At 39.7% G+C, this 21,163-nt stretch overlaps 1 protein-coding gene across 1 annotated transcript; it reads left to right on the top strand.

Annotated features, from left to right (window-relative positions):
- Positions 1-4,897: 4,897 nt before the first annotated feature.
- On the top strand, positions 4,898-21,163 carry LOC139720877 (kelch-like protein 18). The gene is made up of 6 exons (XM_071632209.1): positions 4,898-5,522; positions 8,517-8,855; positions 17,690-18,052; positions 18,661-18,776; positions 19,588-19,697; positions 20,926-21,163. Exons 1-6 carry the CDS (start codon positions 4,898-4,900, stop codon positions 21,161-21,163), a joined length of 1,791 nt encoding a protein of 596 aa, XP_071488310.1.

Raw genomic sequence — 21,163 nt, forward strand, 5'->3', positions numbered from 1 at the left:
GTGGAAACTGTCGCAGTGGCGTATGTATCAATAGTGTCTGTCTAAGAAGCGAAAAACTGACCCAGCAAATGTCATTATTATAAATGAGACGTTTTTCGCGGAATTAGACATACTTGTCGGTCAAGGGTTACCCGCTTAGCCTTATGTACCGTACATGCCAAAATTTGACCGCACACAAAAAGCATCGGTTTTTACATGTCGGCAGAGGTTGAATTTAGGATGGTGTCAAAAAAATGTTATTGTCAAATTATGGGCAACTTGCTGTAGTTTTGCATGCTGCTTGTCTCGACTCTGGTTTAAGAAGCCAAAGCCCGGTACTACTACTACTAGTACTACAATTGTACTACAAGAGGCAGAATGTGTCTGTGTAGCCAGTCAGCTTATATGCTAATGCTATTACAGTTATCATTAATTAGCTCTTTATGTGCCATGGTATAAACCCCCTGTGTGCCACATTATTCTGAGACACCAACGTTGTCATGCTTTGGAAAAACATTCTGTTTTGTCAAACCCGTGTAACTTGATAGATTTCTGTGTAGCTGGACCTGTAGTGTGCGAAGTTGTACTAGTAGAGAAAATGCCAAGCTTTGTAAATTGCATGACAAATCTGTTAATTGCTTTTCTTTCAAATGACCAGGAACTACACTGGACAGCAAAAGAAAGTACCCACTTCTGTCAAAGGCCACACAAAAAAATTCACCCCCTAGAAATAAACAATTTTTGTACACAGGTAAGCTGCAATATCCATTATAAATCACATACACAATAGCAAGTGTTTATCTTTCTTACAAAGAAAAAAAAATGACATGCACTCTGATGCACAGCATCTTGGTCACTGAATCAAAAGTCACAAAATGTAACAGAATGAGCCTTACAAGTTTTACGCAAAAATCAATGTCACAGGACGAAAAAAAGCAGTCACAAACATCAATTTTCAATAATGTAGATCCTCCTCGTGCCTGGACACATTCCAGGCATCTCTGACGCATGCTCTGGACAAGCTGTCTGGCGTAGTCCTGGGGAAGTTCTGTCCATTCCTCCTGCAGAGCTGGGATCAATGTTGGTTGTTTAAAAAACGTTGTCCATTCAGTGGCCATTTTTGCTTTTGTGTGGGACTTTTGATTCAGTGACCAAGATGCTGTGCATGTCAAGTTCTTCTTTGTTATGAAGACATTCACTTGCTTATGCACATGTGATTAGTAAGGGGAATTGTAGCACACCTGTAAAAATTGTTTATTTCTAGGGGGTGAATTTTTGTGTGGGCCTTTGACAGAAGTGGGTACTTTCTTTTGCTGTCCAGTGTATATTATTGTAAAAAGGCACATCACTTTTGCACACAAAATAGTGACAGAAACTTAGAATTTACACACAAATTCCGTAGGGAACCATAACCCCACTTTCTAGTCGATCCCCAAATTAAAGATGAAAACTACATGTGAGAGGAATGAAAGTGCAATATGAAACGCTTTCATTGTACTGTGGCCTTTGGCGATTTATCAATCGGTTTGGGCGGGTTTGTGCGTTTCAGCAGAGTATATCAATGCAAAGTTGGCACACCGTCGATTGAGTGGGGCGTGCGAACATGGCACATAAAGAGTTAGGCACAGCATGGCTAGCTGGGTCAAAATTAGCCCCCAAAAGTTGCATGGTGTCTTTGAGCTTTTGAGAAGACTTATCAAAAAAGCATACCTATACACCATTACTGATAAGGTCAAGCAGTGGTCTTCTGTAGCTTCTATACAGTTGTAGTTGTGCACAGTTTATCATAACATTGTTGGGCAGTATGCTTTTGGTGAACAATAATTTAGGGCCTATCCTTTCAAAGAAAAGTGGTTTGGTATCAAACAGCAGGAAAAGAAAAAAGAACAGAAATTCCAAATGAATCATATTAAAAAAAGAAAAGAATGAGTACTGAATTCAGGAATACCAGTAATGAATGTCATTAACAATAAGACTATAAAAGTTCCCAAATAATTTGGGAATCCTTGTTTTGGCTATGCGGCAAAGATGTGTGGTGTCACTTTAATAGAAAATGCAGATCTATGCAAGTCCCATAGAGTTCATAAATGACATGAATTATACAAAATCTGTTACTGAGATGCAATATTTTTACTCTCAGGTGATTCTTTGATTCTTACCCTTCCATTATTTCTTCAGCAAATATTCTTATCTGTTGTCAATTCTGATTTTGATTTGATAGGACTAGTGGGCATATCCTCTCTGTTATTCATTGTTTTTCTTTAATACGCTATCATCTTCTCTTCCAATTATTGTATTACATGTTATCCTCTAGGTTCATTCCTCTTTGTATCATTTCGATCGGTTTTCATCCTGTGCCTGGACTCCTTTTTTTTTTTCAATATATGTCCCCTTGAAGACACCATACAGCTTTTTGAGAATAATTTCGACCCAGCAAGCTGTGCTGCGCCGCTGCCTGACTGTTAGTTAGGCATGAAGCCAACCAGTCAATCATTTGATGTGGGCAAGACCCAGGCTGATTTCTTATGAAATAGATCCACAGGTAGTCAAAGCTAGTGTCTGTTCTGATCCATATCCAGTGGATGTCCAGCTTTCCTTCCTGAGCTGTTAATTATTGCACAAAGATAAAAAACACTCTGGCTGAGTACCCTGGGTTTAAAATCTGGAAAGGTTACACAACAGGCAGAAGTGATGCTTGTGATAATAAGAGGCTCTAGGCCAGGTCAAGATATCTGGACATACAATACATAATTTGTAGGCCTACCAGCATACTATAGTTTTGTTGCATGGACTCTATAGTGACCTTGGGTCACTGTGCAGTGGCCTGGATTAAAGAAATTCCTACACAAATGATGTACAGGACAGATTGCATCAGTGAGAATGGGCTATATGTGAGTTTAACTTTGGAACTGTATAAACCCACGAGCGCAGGGAGTAGAATTTATACAGTTTCTGAAGTTAAACGAGAGCATTCAATTTACTGATCCACAAAATAGGCCTGTGCATCATTCGCTTTATAACAATGGGGCCCGTAAATTCATGAAATTCAACCATTTTCCCCATCATGCGTCCGGTATTTTTATACGTAGACTACAAAGCATGCATTTGGATTTCATGCATTTGTCATGCATTTGGATTTCACATGCATTTGGATTTCACTGGATGCATGGCTCAGTGTGGATCAGTAAAAATCAATGCATAATGATTGACCAATGTCTGAGATTGCAGAGATTCTAAAGCCCATTATATAACATGCTTTATCAACTGACAACTACAAGGAAGGAAGCAACAGTCACTGGTTAGATCAGATAATTGTACTGATGTAGAATACTGTTGTAGTTTTTTAAAGAGTAACATGTGACTGTCACCACTGTTACCATTTGTTACAATCTGCCTCTTGATTTTTAGCTCACCTGAGCCAAAGGCTCAAGTGAGCTATTGCGATCGCCCTTCGTCCGGCGTCCGTCGTCCGTCGTCCGTCGTCCGTCGTCCGTCGTGCGTCGTGCCTAAACTTTTTACATTTTCATCTTCTTCTTGAAAACCCCAGGACCGATTTTCATCAAACTTGGTAGGTAGCATCCCTAGGGGGTTAGGAACTCAATTTGTTAAAATGGGCATCATGCCCCACCCAGGGGGCCCCCAGGGGGGCCCAAACCCCCCAAAATTAAGGAATCTGTAAAAATCTTCTTCTCTAGAACCAGAAGTGATAGAGCTAAGTTAATACTGTGAGTTAGTACATTGATGACTGTAGTTTCAAGTTTGTTCATGGCAGAATCAGGGGTGCCTCCCTTTGGGACCCAGGGGAGGGGGGTGGGGAAGGGTTCTAATGGGGCCTAAATTGTACATTTTCATCTTCTTCTTGAGAACCCCATGACCCATTTTCACCAAACTTGGCAGGTAGCATCCCTAGGGGGTTAAGAACTCAATTTGTTAAAATGGGCACCATGCCCCACCCAGGGGGCCCCAGGGGGGCCCAAACCCCCCAAAATGAAGGAATCCGCAAAAATCTTCTTCTCTAGAACCAGAAGTGATAGAGCTAAGTTAATACTATGAGTTAGTACATTGATGACTGTAGTTTCAAGTTTGTTCATGGCAGAATCAGGGGTGCCCCCTTGGGACCCAGGGGAGGGGGTGAGGAGGGGTCCTAATGGGGCCTAAATTGTACATTTTTATCTTCTTCTTGAGAACCCCATGACCCATTTTCACCAAACTTGGCAGGTAGCATCCCTAGGGGGTTAGGATCTCAATTTGTTAAAATGGGCACCATGCCACACCCAGGGGGCCCCCAGGGGTCCCAAACCCCCCAAATGAAGGAATCTTTATAAATCTTCTCTATAATCAAAAGTTATAGAGCTGAGATAATACTACAAGTTTGTTCATAGGAGATCCAGGGGTGCCCCTCTTGGGTAGGGGGGGGGGGGGGGTGGTTGGAAGGGTCCAAATGGGGGCCTGAATTGTACATTCTCATCTTCTTCCTGAAAACCTCATGATGGATTTTTGTCAAACTTGGCAGGTAGCATCCCTAGGGGTCAATATCTCAATTTATCAAAATGGGCACCATGCCCCACCCAGAGGGCCCCAGGGGGCCCCAATCCCCCCAAATTAAGGAATCTTAAAAAAATGGGCCCTTGATATTGTACATTTTCATCTTCTACTTGAGAATGCCTGGTCAAATTTTGGTAGAGCTGTGAATAATTTAGATTAGTGACTGCGTGAAAGGTGAACTTGCGATACTCAGGTGAGCGCTAGACCCGCGGGTCTCTTGTTTTTTAATACCGTGTACATGTACATTGTACATTTATGCATACAATAATGCTTTGAGCTTTACTGAAAAAGGTTTTACACTTGCCTGATTTCTAACCAGATTAGATGAGGCATCCCATTTGTACAAGACCAACGAAGAGCAGAAGGCGTAGACATGGATTTAGGTGAGACCCCAGGAAGTGCAAGGCTGGACCCAGGTCCTGGGACGACGTCCACCAAGAGGCCACGCATCCAGGACCAGGCGGTCAGCAGCAGTGAGGATGACGAAACCGTCCTTATGCAGCAGCGCCACGCCGTGGCCGTTCTCGCGCTCATGCGCAGCATGCATGAGCAGCAGCAGCTCTGCGATGTCACCCTGTCCGTGGAGGACAAACTGATCCCGGCCCACCGCTTGGTACTGTCCGCCTTCAGCCCGTACTTTCACGCCATGTTCACCAGCAAGCTGCGCGAGTCCACCGCGGAAGTCGTCACGCTGCGGGGCATGAACGGCGACGCCGTGGAGGCGATCGTGAACTTTGCCTACCGCGCCACCATCGACATCGACGAGGACAATGTTCAGAGCGTCTTGAGCAATGCCAGCGTCTTGCAGATTGAAGCTGTCATCAATCTCTGTTGTGAGTTCCTGAAGACCCAGCTGCATCCGACAAACTGTCTTGGGATTAGAAACTTTGCTGTCCTCCATGGATGCTTTGATCTAAAGGAAGCAGCTGATGTATTTGTGCAGCAGAATTTCACAAAAGTTGTTGCCCATGAGGAATTTTTGCAGCTCAGTAGTAAAGGTAAAACAGTCTCTATGAATCACACAGTTTTCCAAAGTAGTCTGCAGTATATTGTTCTCTATGAAAGGGGGCTCTGAGAAGCACAAAAGTCAAACTTTTATAGTGAAAACTATGTCAGTAGAAGTTAGACAAAACAAGAAAATTATTTAAAGCAAAACTCATGTAAAATTCATACTCAAGTTTTACTATACAGTAGTAATAACTTGGCTCAAGTCACTTATAGTATGCAATAAAGTGGGGTTGATCATATGATGGTTTTCAATGTCTCTTCTTTCATATTTTTCAGAAGGTACAACATTTGTATTTCCATTGCTAGAAGACCACAGCTAAGAACATTCCCACAACTTGTTTTTCCAAAAGTGCCGAACAATAAAAAGAGTTTTCTTTATTTGTACATAAAGTGAAAAGAAAATTGCATACTTCACTTTATACAATACACGAGTAGAATGCATTGCATGCCCCATGCGAACATCACCAGTCAGAAAGGTGAATACTTGATAGTACATTTGTCTTTCAAATTCCTAATTGACATTATGCTATTCAAATTCATGAAATTCTTCCGTCAATGCAAGGCAATTTGTCAATCAGTTGCGACATTATACTAGTTGAAAAATGAGTTGCTGACGTACACCATGTCAGGATCTTCTGAAAATTAACATGACCTCACTCATTTTCATGGCAATAGGTTGCTATGAGTTTAATTATTCTTTCCTTCTGATATTCAGTAATCTGCTTTCAGAGGAAGAAAATGACAATGCAGCTTTAGAAATATTCAATGTTTGTTTCACAATCACGTGTATGAAAAAAAGGTAATGTACATGATTTGTACATGATTTGTATCTAAATGTAAATATGTAAATATAATATCTCAGACAATTCCACTATAAAAAGAAATTATTGAAATAATGCATCAAATTCAAAGTTGGTGTATGAATAAGACACAAACATCTCAAGACATTGTCCATCACTTCTATGCTTTGTGAATGACAATATGCTGCAACTGGATATGTATTGTAATAGTTTTTTTTTCAGGTTTTATTATTATGTGCTTCTGGCAGAGTTGTAAATTTGTGTGATATATGCTGGTTCTTGCTTATCTGCACAAAATCTTACTCTGTTCGTGTATATCATCACATGCGCTACCTGAAGTGTGTTTCATTTGATGAGATAAAGTCCTCGAAAGCCTCTTGTGGTTGAGGGATCATGTCACTGAAGAAAGATGTTAGGTGCCATTTTTAGTTTGAGCTTAATCTTTACCGTGCTTTGTATGCCCATCAACACCTGCAGTTACCAATACCTGTAAACGCCTGTCAATTGATAGAGATTACCTAATCTCCTGAACCCTCTTGTGTCACCATAGCCTACAAGTATACCTCTTTGACTGAGGCACATTGCTATAACGTGTACTTTGTAGGATTGTTAATCTTATCTACAACCAGGGCCCTGTTTCATATCTTGGTTATCAGTAACAACTGCCACATTTCTATGACAAATTTGCTCTAGGCCAATTGCATGCAGGGATATCAGCAGCTTATAACAACTATCGTAACTTGTTACTGATAACAAGTTTTATGAAACGGGACCCGGGTCAAATGTGGATTCATTACTGGATACTGATGGAAAAATAGCAAGATCAGCTATTAAAGTGCCTGGGTGCAAAACAGGGCCACAGAACATTCTTGGTGTGTGTGTGTGGGGGGGGGGGGGGGGGGGGGCAGTCAATGGTCAAAGTTACAAAATTTGTTGCCAGCAAGCTGTGGTTTAAAGCCGTAGTAAAACTATCAAAGTACACAAATTAAAATGTAGAATCTACAGTGGCATCTATAGTTCTCCACTATGCAACTTGTGTGATAAGATACCTGTAGTCTAGCTGTTAGTTTTCATAAAAAATCTTGTCGACTGACATACTGAATTTTAAATCCAGCAGCCTAAAATATTTCTTTTTGTTAAGTTTAATCCCCCTTGGTTATTCTATATTGAAAAGGTGTAATTAAAGGTACAAGATGTGAATGCTTGAGGTCATATTACAAACTTCTCAGTGGAGCAAAATTATTCTGTTTACTTGTTGTTTGACAAATGGCATAAAATCACTAATACAATGATAAAACAGGGTATCATGGTCCCAGGGACTTCCTGTTTATTGCACGTTGTATCTCTAAGTATCATTGCATCCCTGAAAATGCTGTACCTGATAGAATACGGGACAATTTCATGAGTTCAATCTGCATGTTTCCCTCAAATCCCCACCCTCACACCCAAAGACATTTGTTGTATTGGTGCAACCTGCTCTACCCTAAAAATATTCTAGACGCTATGTTGTTATTTTTTTCATTGCTATTGATATCATGCATGATCATGCTGCCTTCATGATCGAATTTGCTGATGAGAAAATCCAGAAATGATGCTGACACTGCTTAAAAGGGGTTTTGATAACACCTGGTGGTTTGGGAGGATGCCCAATGCAACTTTACTATTAAATTGTAAGACAGTCCATGCATGTATTGCAGCATATCTTGCTCAATAAAACCCATGATGCATAGCAAAGGCATGCCCTATCCAGCTAGCTACTGTAGCTATGCTATGTGCTAGTGCAGGGAGTTAAAACTACCTGGTAGCTGTATGTATAATAATAATAATCGTCATCATAATGATAATAACACATTTGTATAGCCCTTTTTCCATAACGTACACGTTCAAATGCGCTTTGCCATAGGACCAGTAACATTAATGAAACAAGTGAGTTTCATACCTCAACATAAAACTCACTTCTCCAAAAATTCAGCAATAGTTAAGTATAATTGGTGAAATACAATTTGTTACAGCAGACAAAGTAACCAGCAAAAGTAAGTACATTGTACTGTACTATGGTTGACAAACTGAAAGCACCCCCCCCCAAGAAAAAAAACCCTGCCCCACTTGCCCTAATTTTCAGTAACCTGTATACTCCGTTACAAAAATGTGCAGTTTTAAATTTCTGCCCAATGTTTCTTGCAGACCTCATTACCCTGATTGAGAAGGACACCCTCAACATTGCCAAGGAGGAGGAGGTTTACCTCGCTGTCATGTGCTGGCTGCGGCACGACCTTGCTGCCCGCCACACCCACATCGCCGACATCTTCGAGCACGTGCGCCTCCCACTCCTTGCCTGGGAGTTCCTCAACTCCCGCGTCATCGAAGAGGAGGTGCTGATGGAGGAGGAAAGGTTCCGGAAGTTTGTGGACGAGGCGCGCCGTTACCATGGCAGCAAGTTCTATCCCGGGCTGCACTGGGAGGTCAGCATGCGGACTGTGCCGCGACACTCCTGCAGCAGGGCACAGTTCATCTATGTTGTTGGTGAGACCTTTCTCTTTTTGACTTGGAAAATAAGCGTTAAAACTGCAATATAATTCTCTCTGTTGTGTGATTGATAAAGCGGAGTCACATGCTCACTTGAGACAGCTTCTAATGATTGAAATAGATATTATTTAAAGTCACCTTGCAATGAAAAGACTGTTCAATACTGAAGTACATGTGTCAACAGTGGTGGTGCAGAGGGACAGTGTACATTCGTTTGTTTTTTTGTTTAAGCATTTACTTGTCTGATAGTTTGATGTGTATTACTGTCATTATCTTTAAAGGATGCTGCCATACACATAGTACGTTTATCTTGTGAGCGATCCGAAATGCATACTCTCTCAAGTGACTTCTTCGTTTTTCCTTTACATTTGATGCAAGTGATTGTACTGATTATGCTGGATTGGATATATGGCATTGCCTTTCCCTTTATTTTGTACCCAAGTGCAAGCTCGGCAAGTCAAAATACAAATGGACTGTAAATTGTAAAATTGACAAATCACCAAATTCTTTCCTCCTGTCAGACGACTGCAATGTGTATGATTTCCAGAGTGGGAAATCATTTTTAACTTTGCTTTGAGAAAAGGGATACTCCTCCTGTTTCTCGTTCTGTTTCTGTGATTCTGTATCACAATTTTGCCACACTCAAAGTCACCTTACGGTTCCCAAAAGCAATAAAATGCCTAGTAAAGAAATACAGCAATTTATCACTGCCATTGGTTCTTTAGTAGAAAAGAACAAAGTGTTGATGACATTGAATGTATTGGAAAACTAGCCAAAAGTGGCATGCTCATTTTGTTTTGAATTCAGACAAAAAAAAAAAGAGGACTTCTTCAAAGACTATTATTGTTTATGATGAATAGACAGATTTTGCAATGCACGCAATTCTAGTTTCATTTTCATACAGAAGATTCCCAACCCCCCCCCCCCCCCCCCCCCCCCCTTCACCTGTCACTAGGCCCCGAAATCTCATTGTCTGCTTTGGGTGTATTTTGCATTATTTACGCATGACTTGTCACCAGGACGAGGAAGTCTCCTTGCGCGCTTTATTGTCTTCTTGTATTATTTATAACTAATTATGAGTTGCCACAGTTAGGTGTGATTTATGGGGAAACATTAGTGTACATGTATGTTGTACTCATTACAAGTTTCCAGCAGTATACTATGTCAAATTCTACAGACTCTTTTTTTTTTCAGTATTACTGCTACTTTTCTTGTAACATTATTGTTAGTCTCTTTTTTTGTGGCATTATTGTTACTTTATTTATATTTTTGCAGCACTACTGATTCTTTTTGTGCAGTATTTTGTGCTGTTGTATGCCAAAAATACTGCATATTTCAATAAAAAAAAAATCTGTCTTTTTTTTCAAAATTGATATGTTTGTTGCACTGATAGGTAAAACTACTGTTTTCCAACCAAAAATATGCCTTTCCATCCCTCATGATGCTGTAATTCTAGGTTGGCATCCTTGGTGTTCCTTTTCGTTATTAGCGAAAGGGAGGCAATCCTGAGAATTTTCACTCCTGATGATAATTAAGAAGAGTAAAAAATATAACCTTTCACCAATTTATACACGTGGAAAGCAAACACTGTCTCTGTACGCGATTTTTTAAAAATAATTCCTGCAAGCGATCGTGTAAGAGCCTGCAAAAAGGTGCAACGTCATTGATGCCCAACTCACTAAGTTGACAGCCGTGCCTCAGAAAACCAATTTAAGCGTTCAAAATGATCATATCTGATTTTGTCATAAAATGTGACTATATGTGGTTTTATTATTTCAAACAAAATATTTCAAGCTTATTTATATACAGTCAAACCTGTCTTAGCGGTCACCTCTCTATAGCGGCCACCTGCTTATAGCGGCCACTGGAAAATCCCCCGAACGAAATTGCTGTATTATGGACCCTTTATATAGCAACCACCTGCCTAACGCGGCCAGCGGCCACTCATTTTGTATCCCGTGGTGAATATCTACTTGCGTATAGCGGCCATAAATATTTAGCTGACCGTTAAATCAGCCATGAGTATGATATCTTTTACGTTCATTGCGTGATTTCTACCGAGTCCTAGCTCAGTCGTTAAAATCACACAGACAATATTGACGAAATTGATGCAGCTCTTTGTCACGAAAACCCGTCTTACCATTAACTTAACTAGATTAGATCTAGGTTTCAGCAATGCCGCCCTGAATAGGTGCAACAAAGGCAAAGACAACTCCTGATAACATCTTAGAATTTCACCAAATGCCGATTAATTAGTGTTTAACTTATTAAGTCCCTTTGAATATTAAAGGGCAATACGGTACTTGTCTGGCATTGTTTGTTGTTTATGTAAAGCTTCTTACATTATCAATCCCCATCAAACTCAGCACTCGTGCACCCCATTCATGCAAACCGGTATGAACCAGAGAACTTACTCAGGCCCGAAATATTATTTTTAACATCAAAAGAACAGAAGCAGCCCCCCCCCCCCCCAAAAAAAAAAAAAAAAAAAAAAAGATTTGAAGTGAATTGTACAACGGAAATCCCCATAGTAGCACTTCTGCATATGCAAACTTATTTGCTGATTGTTGTTTTTTAAGAATAACATGCGGCATTTTCTGCTGTTATCAAATGCAAGTATCGAAGTTCAAAATGGCCGCCAACCTGTCTATAGCGACCACCTGTCTATAGCGGCCACTTTTGTTGTTTCCCTTGGGTGGCCGCTATAGACAGGTTTGACTGTATATAATTAATATAAAAATAAATAGTAAACATGAATTTATAAATAACTAGAGAGCGTACGCATGACGAGCAGAACACGGCTGGGAAGAGTTGTGCCGCGGTGACGTCTGACTCTCCGCCAAGACTTGCTCATTAGCATATTCACCATGCAGATTCACACTTTTTCAATCAAAATTTACGAGCTTATTTGATGATTTGAAAGTTTGTTTTTGGTGAAAGTACAGGATGGTACCGACAGCAACATATTTTTTTGAAATTCGTGAAGACTGCCTCACTTTAAAAGCGGTTTGTCCATGCAAGAAAATCTCCTCCAATATCAATTAAATGTGATACAAAATGAATACCAGTATTGGAATTTGTAATCCTGCTAGGGTAGCTCATAGAAAATCTACTGTGAAAGTGACTGTAAAAGGCAGACGGCATGATAGATAGGGGTCGTTACAAGGGGCTGCATTCTCTGATGTGTTTCAGATTGTTGGACACATTTTCGTCAAATTACTTGGAACCTTTAATATAGCCTTTATGTTCTGGGGATTGAAATACTCACTCATACTAAAAGATTCATGTTTACAATCTCAACAGGGCCTGAGAGCAGATCTTCAAATTTCATATTTGCAGTGGAGTAGCTCTGTATGGTAAATACATTCTGTACATGTACATATTAAAAAATGCAACACTTGTTTCCTTTTTATACCTCTGCCCAAAAGGGAGCGGGGGCATTATATTTTTAAGTTTGTACAGCCATCCAGCCCAGAGCTTATGATCATGATATTAAAAAAAAAAGATTTCTTAACTTTTGTGGATACTTGTCCCAGGTACCATGTGAAATGAGATGCTCTGAGCAGGTTTTTCACAAGTTCTTCATTATTAAAAGGTCAATGAATTGTTATTAAAAATGGCATTTTTCAGTTGGAAATTTAGTTTAGTGGTATTATTCATTGGTTTAAAAAAAGAGTGAAAATGAATAGACAATTACTTAATACTGTACCCGAAGTGATGTTGTTTAATGGTCAGTGTACTTAACCTAAAAATGTTATTTGCAGTAATTATTTTACCTGTAGTTTGTAGCCTTCACATTTAAGGTTATATAGTAGAAATTTGCATCCAGGAAATTATCGAAACCATAGTTTCCTAAGATTTAATCTTTAAAAGAAAAGATGTCACCAAACCTATACTGAGGCATTGACAAACAAATTTATACTGGTACATGTGTACAAGTGTATGTTACTCTCTGCTGGGAGTGACATTGCATACAATATTTGCTCTGTGATTGGAGGGCACTCTCACACAGGGCGGTTGACCTCTTGTCTTTGAGGATGGCGTCCCTTTTCTCCTTCTGTATCTGCACACACACACACACACACACACACACACACACACACACACATATAACCACCTGACAACCTCAATCCATTGTTTCAGCCAAATCAACAATGTTGATGGCAACAGCCATCCTGACTTTAAATAGCTGTTTTGTAGAGTTATGGTCAAATTGATTGTCTAGATTGTCTTTTTGATTGTCTTTTTTTTTTTTTTTTTTTGCTGTGATATTTCTTTGTTGTTTTTGTTCCTTGATGTATATTTGATGGAAATTGCTTACTATTTATTGTTTGTAAGGGAATCGGCCTCGATAGGCTTCATACGGCCTTTACTGATCCCTCACGTGCTATGTTTGTTTGTATATTTTTCTCTTCTGTTTTGATTGTGAACGTGATGTTTTCTTTTTAGCATGTGAAATAAATTTGAATTTGAATTTGAATTTGAATTTGAATAGAAAGTGTGCAAAGCAAAGAAAGTGAAGAACTCTATTCAATGTAATAATGGCAATGCAAAAACAAAAACAACAACAACATGAAAAAAACACCAGTATGTACTACAGTTGGGTATGTGCTTCTTGGTGGGCTATTACTTAACTCTTAGACTGGACGTCAAGCCAGATGAAAAGGAGTATCACAGTATGGGGGTAGAAGGGGCTGGGAGAAATAGGTTTGAAAAAGGAAGACTGCTTTCCTCATCTGCTGCACAACTTTGGCTGATGGATTACCCTATTACTGCTGATGGCAAGGTGATCACCGGTACGTGGGAATATCCTCCCACCCCCATGATGAATAAAAATATGTTTCAGTTGCCATAGTGACCGTTTGTGGGCAGATCATTGCCATCAGTCAGCCTGGAAAGTTGTCGCATCTTTGGGCAGAACATCCATCTTTGAAGTGTTGACAAATTATCTAACTTTCATTTGACGCATGTGTAGCTAATTTATTCAGTTTGCGTGGTCTAGGTTATTGACATTGATCAGTCAGGGTATGGGGTATCTTGGGAGATTTTCATGACGTCGAATCTTGTATCTTCAATGTGGAAAGTTGTAATAGATTTTTTCCAATTTACCCTTTTAATAATGGTGAAAAGGAATTCCACTGTATAAATTGTTTTATCACTGGAATTCAAAACCTTAGTAGGGAGATCAATGAGAAATGGTACTTTCTGTATCACTTGCTTTGAGATCTATTTTAGCATTTACAGCTGTACATACAGTACTTGTACATCAAGATTTTGTCACCCTGAATAAAATACCTTTTACATTGAATGTGACTTCAGTATACTGTATTGTGTATTTCGCAATCAGTTACAGTGAAAGCATCTCGACGGAGAAATTGCATGAATTGGAATAATTACACAGTACCCGCTGCATGCTATAAGGATTAACACCAACACTTGCTATTGGGCGAAAGCTCGGTGGTCTGACGCCTGTCTGGTGATCAGGAGGTCGTAGGTTTGAATCCTGCTCGAGTGTTGTGTGCCCATGATTTTTTATCATGGCTGCTAGTACTACTAAAACACTGATCAATTCAGTGCTTATTTACTTCGATGTAGGGCAATTTGTATATTTCGGAAGAAAAAGAAAGAAAAATTGTGAATTGAGAAATAATAAATTGTGAAGTAAGTAACATTCGTTTTTATGAGAAAAGTATGGAAATTAAAAATGCAATACCTGTTTTTCCTACCATGGAGATGAAATACTATACGAACATCTTTTCTTTTCTTTTTTGCAAATTGTTCATTTTAGAGTTTTTAAAAATAAAAACACTTTATAAAGTATACCACATATAGTATTCTTCACATCAGCTGTGCAAGTTCTTGTGCAACAACAAGAACAACAACAGCAACATCAAGAAAATGACCTGTATTCTACTTTCACATAAAAAAGAGTGGATTTCTCTCCACTGCCAGCATCTGACTCTAAGCTGTTTGATCACTGAATTATATAAAAGTGATTTCATCAGTTTTAAGTACTTTCTTTTCTAGACCAAGTAAGCCAGTCGCAGTTCAAATGTAGGGGAGGCTTGTAAGGCACCCATGATGAGACATCCAAAACTGTATTAGAGATTAAAGATGACTTTGCTGCAAAATTATTGTCTGACTCCCATCAGAAGTGAGATAATATTGTTTTGAGTATTTGGCAGGTATTGACATGTAATCTGAGAATGTACAGACATTTCAGGGCATTGTGTTGTTCCCAAACAAGTTGCCACATTCATTAAGCGATGAATAATACTTTGTGTTGGTGTACAAATGCATCTTGTGTGTGTGTGTGTGTGTGTGTGTGTGTGTGCCTGATCTTTCTATAATGACCCTAATCTTTTTGGAATGTTTTTGATCAGGCGTGTGTTGGAGGTTGATACACATTAATATACACAAGAAACAAGTAATTCTTTTTTGAAGAATGCATCATTTTCTGCATGTAGGTTTAATTGCAAGCAAGATCTCTGTGGGTTGGGGAAGGAAAAGGTCTGTAAAGGTTCATTTTCAGAAAATCACACAGATGTAAAACAGACACCCGGAACCATTATGGTGTTTGTAAAAAAGAAAAAATGCAGCTCAGAAAATGGAGGACAGAAAAACAAACTTTAGTTGACAGATTCTTGGATGGTGTTAGACCCCATTGATGCCCCACAATGGGAAACTGTACCCCATTCTTATCAGACAATTATTCAAGGTTTCGATAACAATGGACCTTTTGAATGTAAACAATATGTACTTAACAATGGAACAGATTTTCATTTGTTACAGACTGTGCCCACAGCCATCAGATACAATACAGTACATTCCTTGAGAGAACAATATCTGTCTTCTCATTCCTCTGCTTTGAAAATGTCACATATCAATAAAACAGAGAATGAAATGAAAAGTAACACTCCTGGCGCTGCTTCTTTGACATTTATGATGTGATGTAGAAGTCATAAAGTGTGGCCTAACTTGACTGGTTCAATAATTGATAGATATAGTCATTGGTTGTGAAAGCTGCTGTAGTATTAAACAGCTATTCAGTTTCTGTGACATCTGTAGCTTGACTTAAAATATACATCTATGTAATAGGAAGTCTCAAAATTTTAAACCTCTATTTCTCTTATCATCAAAGGAGAGTAGAGCATGGTGAACTTTACTGTGGTGATCGATGAGACTCAAACACATTAACCCATTGAGGACGAGTCCTGAGTATACTCGGGCAAGTGTCTATGGGAAATGCGTGTTGTAGCAAATTCAGTCCATCCTCAATGGGTTAAAACCTGGTAGTACAGGAATACCATGCTTTGGGAAGACTGGCCCACCTTGGATATTTTGGGGGAATCCCTGCAACAAATTGTGTACAGCTTTTTCGCTGATCTTTCTTTATTGAAAGTACACACTCAGCTGAAAAATCTTGACAGGAGTAGAACATTACCAATGAACGCATGCCTTAATGCTCATATTTGCTGACGGGCAATTCTATTCTACAGTTGTAAAGCAGGCCTGTGTACTTTATGGTTTTCAATCGTACCCCAGTGTGTGGGCAACGAATGAAGATCAATTGAATTGCGCCACCCTTTTCTCCTTATGCTACCAGGTCTAAAGCCTGTCAGACCTGCTGTACATTGTACCACCTCAAAACACAGTATGCTGTCTGACACTTAATTAGATGTTTGTGTGCCCTTGATAGTGCTGAATGGCACAGAAAATGCCAAAGCATTGTATCCACTGTCCAATGTCCCTGGCACAGAAAGGTTAACCAATCATTGAATTATCTTAAAAAAAAAACATTCCAGCAAAATGTTGATTTCAGGCAAGTCTCTGCAGGCTCATTACACCTATTAGACAACAAAGAAGATGATATTCTTCATGTTATTTAAATTTGGGGAATGTCTTAATCATGATAATAATGATTCAAGCTAAAAAAAAAAATGAGATGTTCAAGTATTTTATGGATGGGAAAGCAATATTCTATGTACTCCTTTAACCCTAATTAGGCCGGGCTATTTAGGTAGTTGATAGAGCCGGGGGGGGGGCCTCCCAGGCCCCCCCTCCAGATCTCGGCCGTCGACTGCGCGATCGCGACGAAAATTGGCACACACATTGCCTATGATGTAATCTAAAATACCATGAAGTTATTTTTTCAAAAAATTATCATTTTATGCTAAATTATGCTAATTTATGCATGATGATGCATAAAATCAGACTATTTGTTATAAATCACAAAATAAAGCTCAAAACAGGCACATTTTTTCTGTAAATATTCTTTTTAGTGTCCTGAGCAAATGTAATTTAAAAAAATTGTGATATCAGAAAAAATTCTTAAGTATTTTATTGTTTTTTTTAAATTTCTTATGTATTTCTTTGTTTTTTCGACTTCATGTTTTCCATTGTTTTTTCGATGAAAATTGTCCGCGACATCGCTCCGAACAAGAAAATACGTTATTCATTAATTTTAATCAATAAAACACCAAAATAATCATGCTTTTATGAAATTTGCCTGTAAGCACAGTTTGCATTGAAATTGTACACGAATTAACGTTTTTGAGCAATTTTTGGTCTGACATGCATGTACATATTTTTGCGTAACTACGGAACCGCGCACCTGGGCGTCGCAAATTTGGTGTCAAAAGATGCGGGAGACTCGAAAGAAAAAAGTCATGAAACGTCGCGGCAATAGCTTTTTGCGATTGCGATACATCGCCCGGAACGTCGAGGGGGGGGGGCCTCGGAGGCCCCCCCCCCCCGGCCTAGTTAGGGTTAAGTAGGATAACATTCTATTATTCTTATCATGTTTGTTGTTGTTTTTGACCATCTTCCAGGTGGAGAAATATCTCCTAGTAGAAACACTCTGTGCAGTGCCGAGTGCTACCAGCCCGCAATCAACAACTGGTCGCCCCTCCCACCGATGAAGCAGTCCAGGCGGGGAGTGGGCGTGGTGGTGGTGGACAACATCATCTACGCCATCGGTGGCGCTGATGCATCGCCGCTGCGCGACGTGGAGTGCTTCGACCCCCAGACGGACAGCTGGCGTCAGGTGGCCAAGATGAAAGTTGCGAGGAGCAGCGTCGCCGTGGCGAGGGTTGGGGGACAGGTGTATGCCTGTGGGGGGTACGACGGGACGCGGAGTGTGAAGTCGGTGGAGCAATATGATCCCAACCTCAATGAGTGGAAGTACATCAAAGGTGAAGCATATACAGCAAAATATATCTTTATATTATGCATGAAACCTATCCACACTATTCCTACAGTACTGGCTTTTTGTCCTCATCTGAAGTTACTGAGTGCAGTTTTAAATGTGAATTTAACCTATACGAGCATGATGAATTTCTATGAGGAAATGCATACCAATCTGATATTGTATCAAGTGAAAACATTTCATTTTTAAAGGAATCTGACAGAAAAGAGTGTATTTGTCTTCAAAAACACCTGTGCCATTTCAGAGAAGAGTTTTAATTAATGCATTAATGTTCGTGGTTTAACATTTTCTTGTAAAATTTGGTTTTGTGCAGCTTAGATGCAAATTTACCTGTTGCAGTCATGATGAATTTCTATGAGGAAAATAGACATATACCAATTGAATTTTGCATCTAAGTCAAAACATTTTCTTTTGAAAGAACTTTAAAACAGAAATTTGTGTAAATCCCAATACCTTTTTAAAAGAGTGTTCCTGTCACCAAAAAACACCGGTGCCTTTTCAGGAAAGCTTTTGCTGCATCAAAGTACCATTTGTTCCAGCTCTCATCTGTTCTTTTTTATCTTCTTTGTCTCTCCCTATGGTGTTGAAATAAAGACATGGCAACTCAGCGGAGCATGGCCACTGCAGTGTCACACGGGGAAGACCTGTATGTCATCGGCGGCTACGACGGCACCTCAGACCTCAAGATAGTGGAGCGCTACCAGCCCGCGGTAGGTGTATCACATGACCTCCTTAACCCTTTTGAGGACGAGTCCTGAGTATACTTGGGCAAGCGTCTATGGATAATGCGTGTTGTAGCAAAGTCAATCCGTCTCCAACGGGTTAACGAAGGGAGTTTCACATGATCTATGCGCCATGAAATAAAAGAGTTCTCTGATTCCCTTTCATTCTCAGTGAAGTATTTCAAAAGAGGTTGAACAGGTACTACGTACTGTTCAGTGTTGACTGAATTGTAGTCAGAGCAGGAGTGACCCATGAAATCTGAACACAATGCGAGGCTGAACAATGTCTTGATTGTTTAAGACCTTCCTAGGATGAGAGTGAGTAAATTCCTGTCAGAATGATGTCCTTTAATCAGTGTTCAAGGCTAGTCAGGTATTTGTCACAGTGTGACACTAAACTTGGTGACATCCAGAAATTGCATTGGGTTGCATTCAATGTCGTTTGTGCATTGAAGCTGCTTGATGGTGAGGACCTAGGACATTTGAAAATGTGTTGGCTCCTCCTAAACTGAACTTGATTGTCTTGCTTCTGAGCACTTGCCTTCAGAAACAGGATATAAATATGCCTTGCATTACCATATAACAGAGACAAGGGGTCAATATGATACCTTCCAGTAATATTGTAGGGAGGCTGATGATCAGGATAATGAAAATTTATTTGTTCATGGAAGCTATCTGATTTTGAGGCCCTGACAATGCTTTCATGAGTTACGCCTAATGCTTTCTATGCCTAGCTTGATTTGTTTTACTCTTTTAAATGATGTGCATCATGTGTGTTGTCCACTCCACTAATCTGCAGCTGAAGATGTGGACATTTGTGTCACCAATGCACGTCGCACGATCCATGGCTGCCGCAGCGTGCCTGAAGGACAAGATTTACGTCATTGGAGGATGCGAGCACAGCCGAAGGTTAGTGGAGAGAATAGTAATGGCAACTGTATGGCAGAGATGTTGGAAGGCCCATAGTAACAGAGTGTGGAGGGAGTCTAGTTGACCAGTGTCCTTTGATGTGTAATTTGTGATCAAAATCAACTTTTTCTCACTCTCTCTGCAAGAATCATATTCTGTGTGTGGAATTGAAAATTGCATCAGGTCATGTTTGTTTCATATCTGCAAGTATACCATAGGTTGTACATGTTCTCCCTATATTAGAGCAGTCAAAATGGCATCAGTTATGCACTTTTGAAAATCAGATTCTCTCTACACTGTATAATTTTACTTTTGCATTGATGTAGTCATATAAATCAATCATGGCGATAGGATATGCTTGCATACATTATTCAATATTATGTGCAGTTTATTGCATATAATGTGACCCTGCATCACAAAACCAACAAAAAGTCACCAGACATGGATTAAGAGCAGATTCTGAAAGAGCAGACTTTAAGCTTAAAAATGATGTATTACTCTATTCAAATGGACTCTCCTAACCCATCCTAATATTGGAAAGAAAGCATATACTCTAGAAAGTGTGAAGTGAGAAAAGAGGCTCTGAAGTACAGGGTCTACTCAAGCACTTAATCTTTTAAACCGTGCTATAGCTGTGCTATGAATGGAACAAAAAAAAAAGGGCGTAAACCACCTGAGCATCAACAAGGAAGGGATTATCAGATTAAGCTTAAATTAAGCATGCTCTATTTACAAATTTTGTAGATGACTATAATGCCAGCTTTCAAGCAGTTGCATTATCCTTTCCAAAGTTATTAGAGTTGAAAGTAAGAGTATGGACAGGGTTTTTAAGAAATAAAAAGAGGACTCTATGAGACACACCTAATCACACTATTCTACCAAAAAATGTTCAAGAAAAACTGCTAAAAACACAATTTCTTATTTGTTTTATGATCCCAAACTGTAGTATAATGTAGAAGAAGACTTACTCTTTCAGAAAATACAAAAATTCAAGATTGGCTGGGTTGACCCATTTCACCTATTTTCAGTCCTAACACAAAATCAGTGCATGCGACTTTTTGTTGGTTTTGTGATGCACGGTCACATATATTTACGATACCATGAGAGATAGCCAAGAGATGTGTTGAAACTTAGCCTGATCTAAACAATCTGCAAACTGCAAATTGTGCAAACATGAGTATCTTGTCTTTGATTATGTGCTCCTGTTTCATTTATCTTTGTCCATCAGCTTGTCATCTGTGGAGGTGTACCACCCAGCTCTTGACCTCTGGACCCAGGTCACGCCCCTCGTGCACCCACGCAGCGGAGTGGGCGCGGCCGTCGTCCACAATCGGCTCTTCGCCGTCGGCGGCTACGATGGGGAGGAGGGTCTGCGCTCAGTGGAGCGTTACGAGGAGGAGAAAGACGAGTGGACAGTGGTCACCCACATGGAAATTGCCCGGAGAAGATTTGGATGCTGCTCATGA

This window comes from Diadema antillarum, unplaced genomic scaffold (assembly GCF_040938485.1).
Source record: "Diadema antillarum isolate AM-2024a unplaced genomic scaffold, OU_Dant_1.0 scf00000134, whole genome shotgun sequence".
Taxonomy (NCBI): Eukaryota; Metazoa; Echinodermata; class Echinoidea; order Diadematoida; family Diadematidae; genus Diadema; species Diadema antillarum.

Bases quoted from the DNA above. Each gene is read 5' to 3' on its own strand.
- LOC139720877 (XM_071632209.1), top strand. From the start codon at position 4,898: ATGGATTTAGGTGAGACCCCAGGAAGTGCAAGGCTGGACCCAGGTCCT. The intron at 18,777-19,587 runs GTAGGTGTATCA...ACTAATCTGCAG, and splicing joins TGGAGCGCTACCAGCCCGCG to CTGAAGATGTGGACATTTGT. The intron at 19,698-20,925 runs GTTAGTGGAGAG...TTTGTCCATCAG, and splicing joins GGATGCGAGCACAGCCGAAG to CTTGTCATCTGTGGAGGTGT.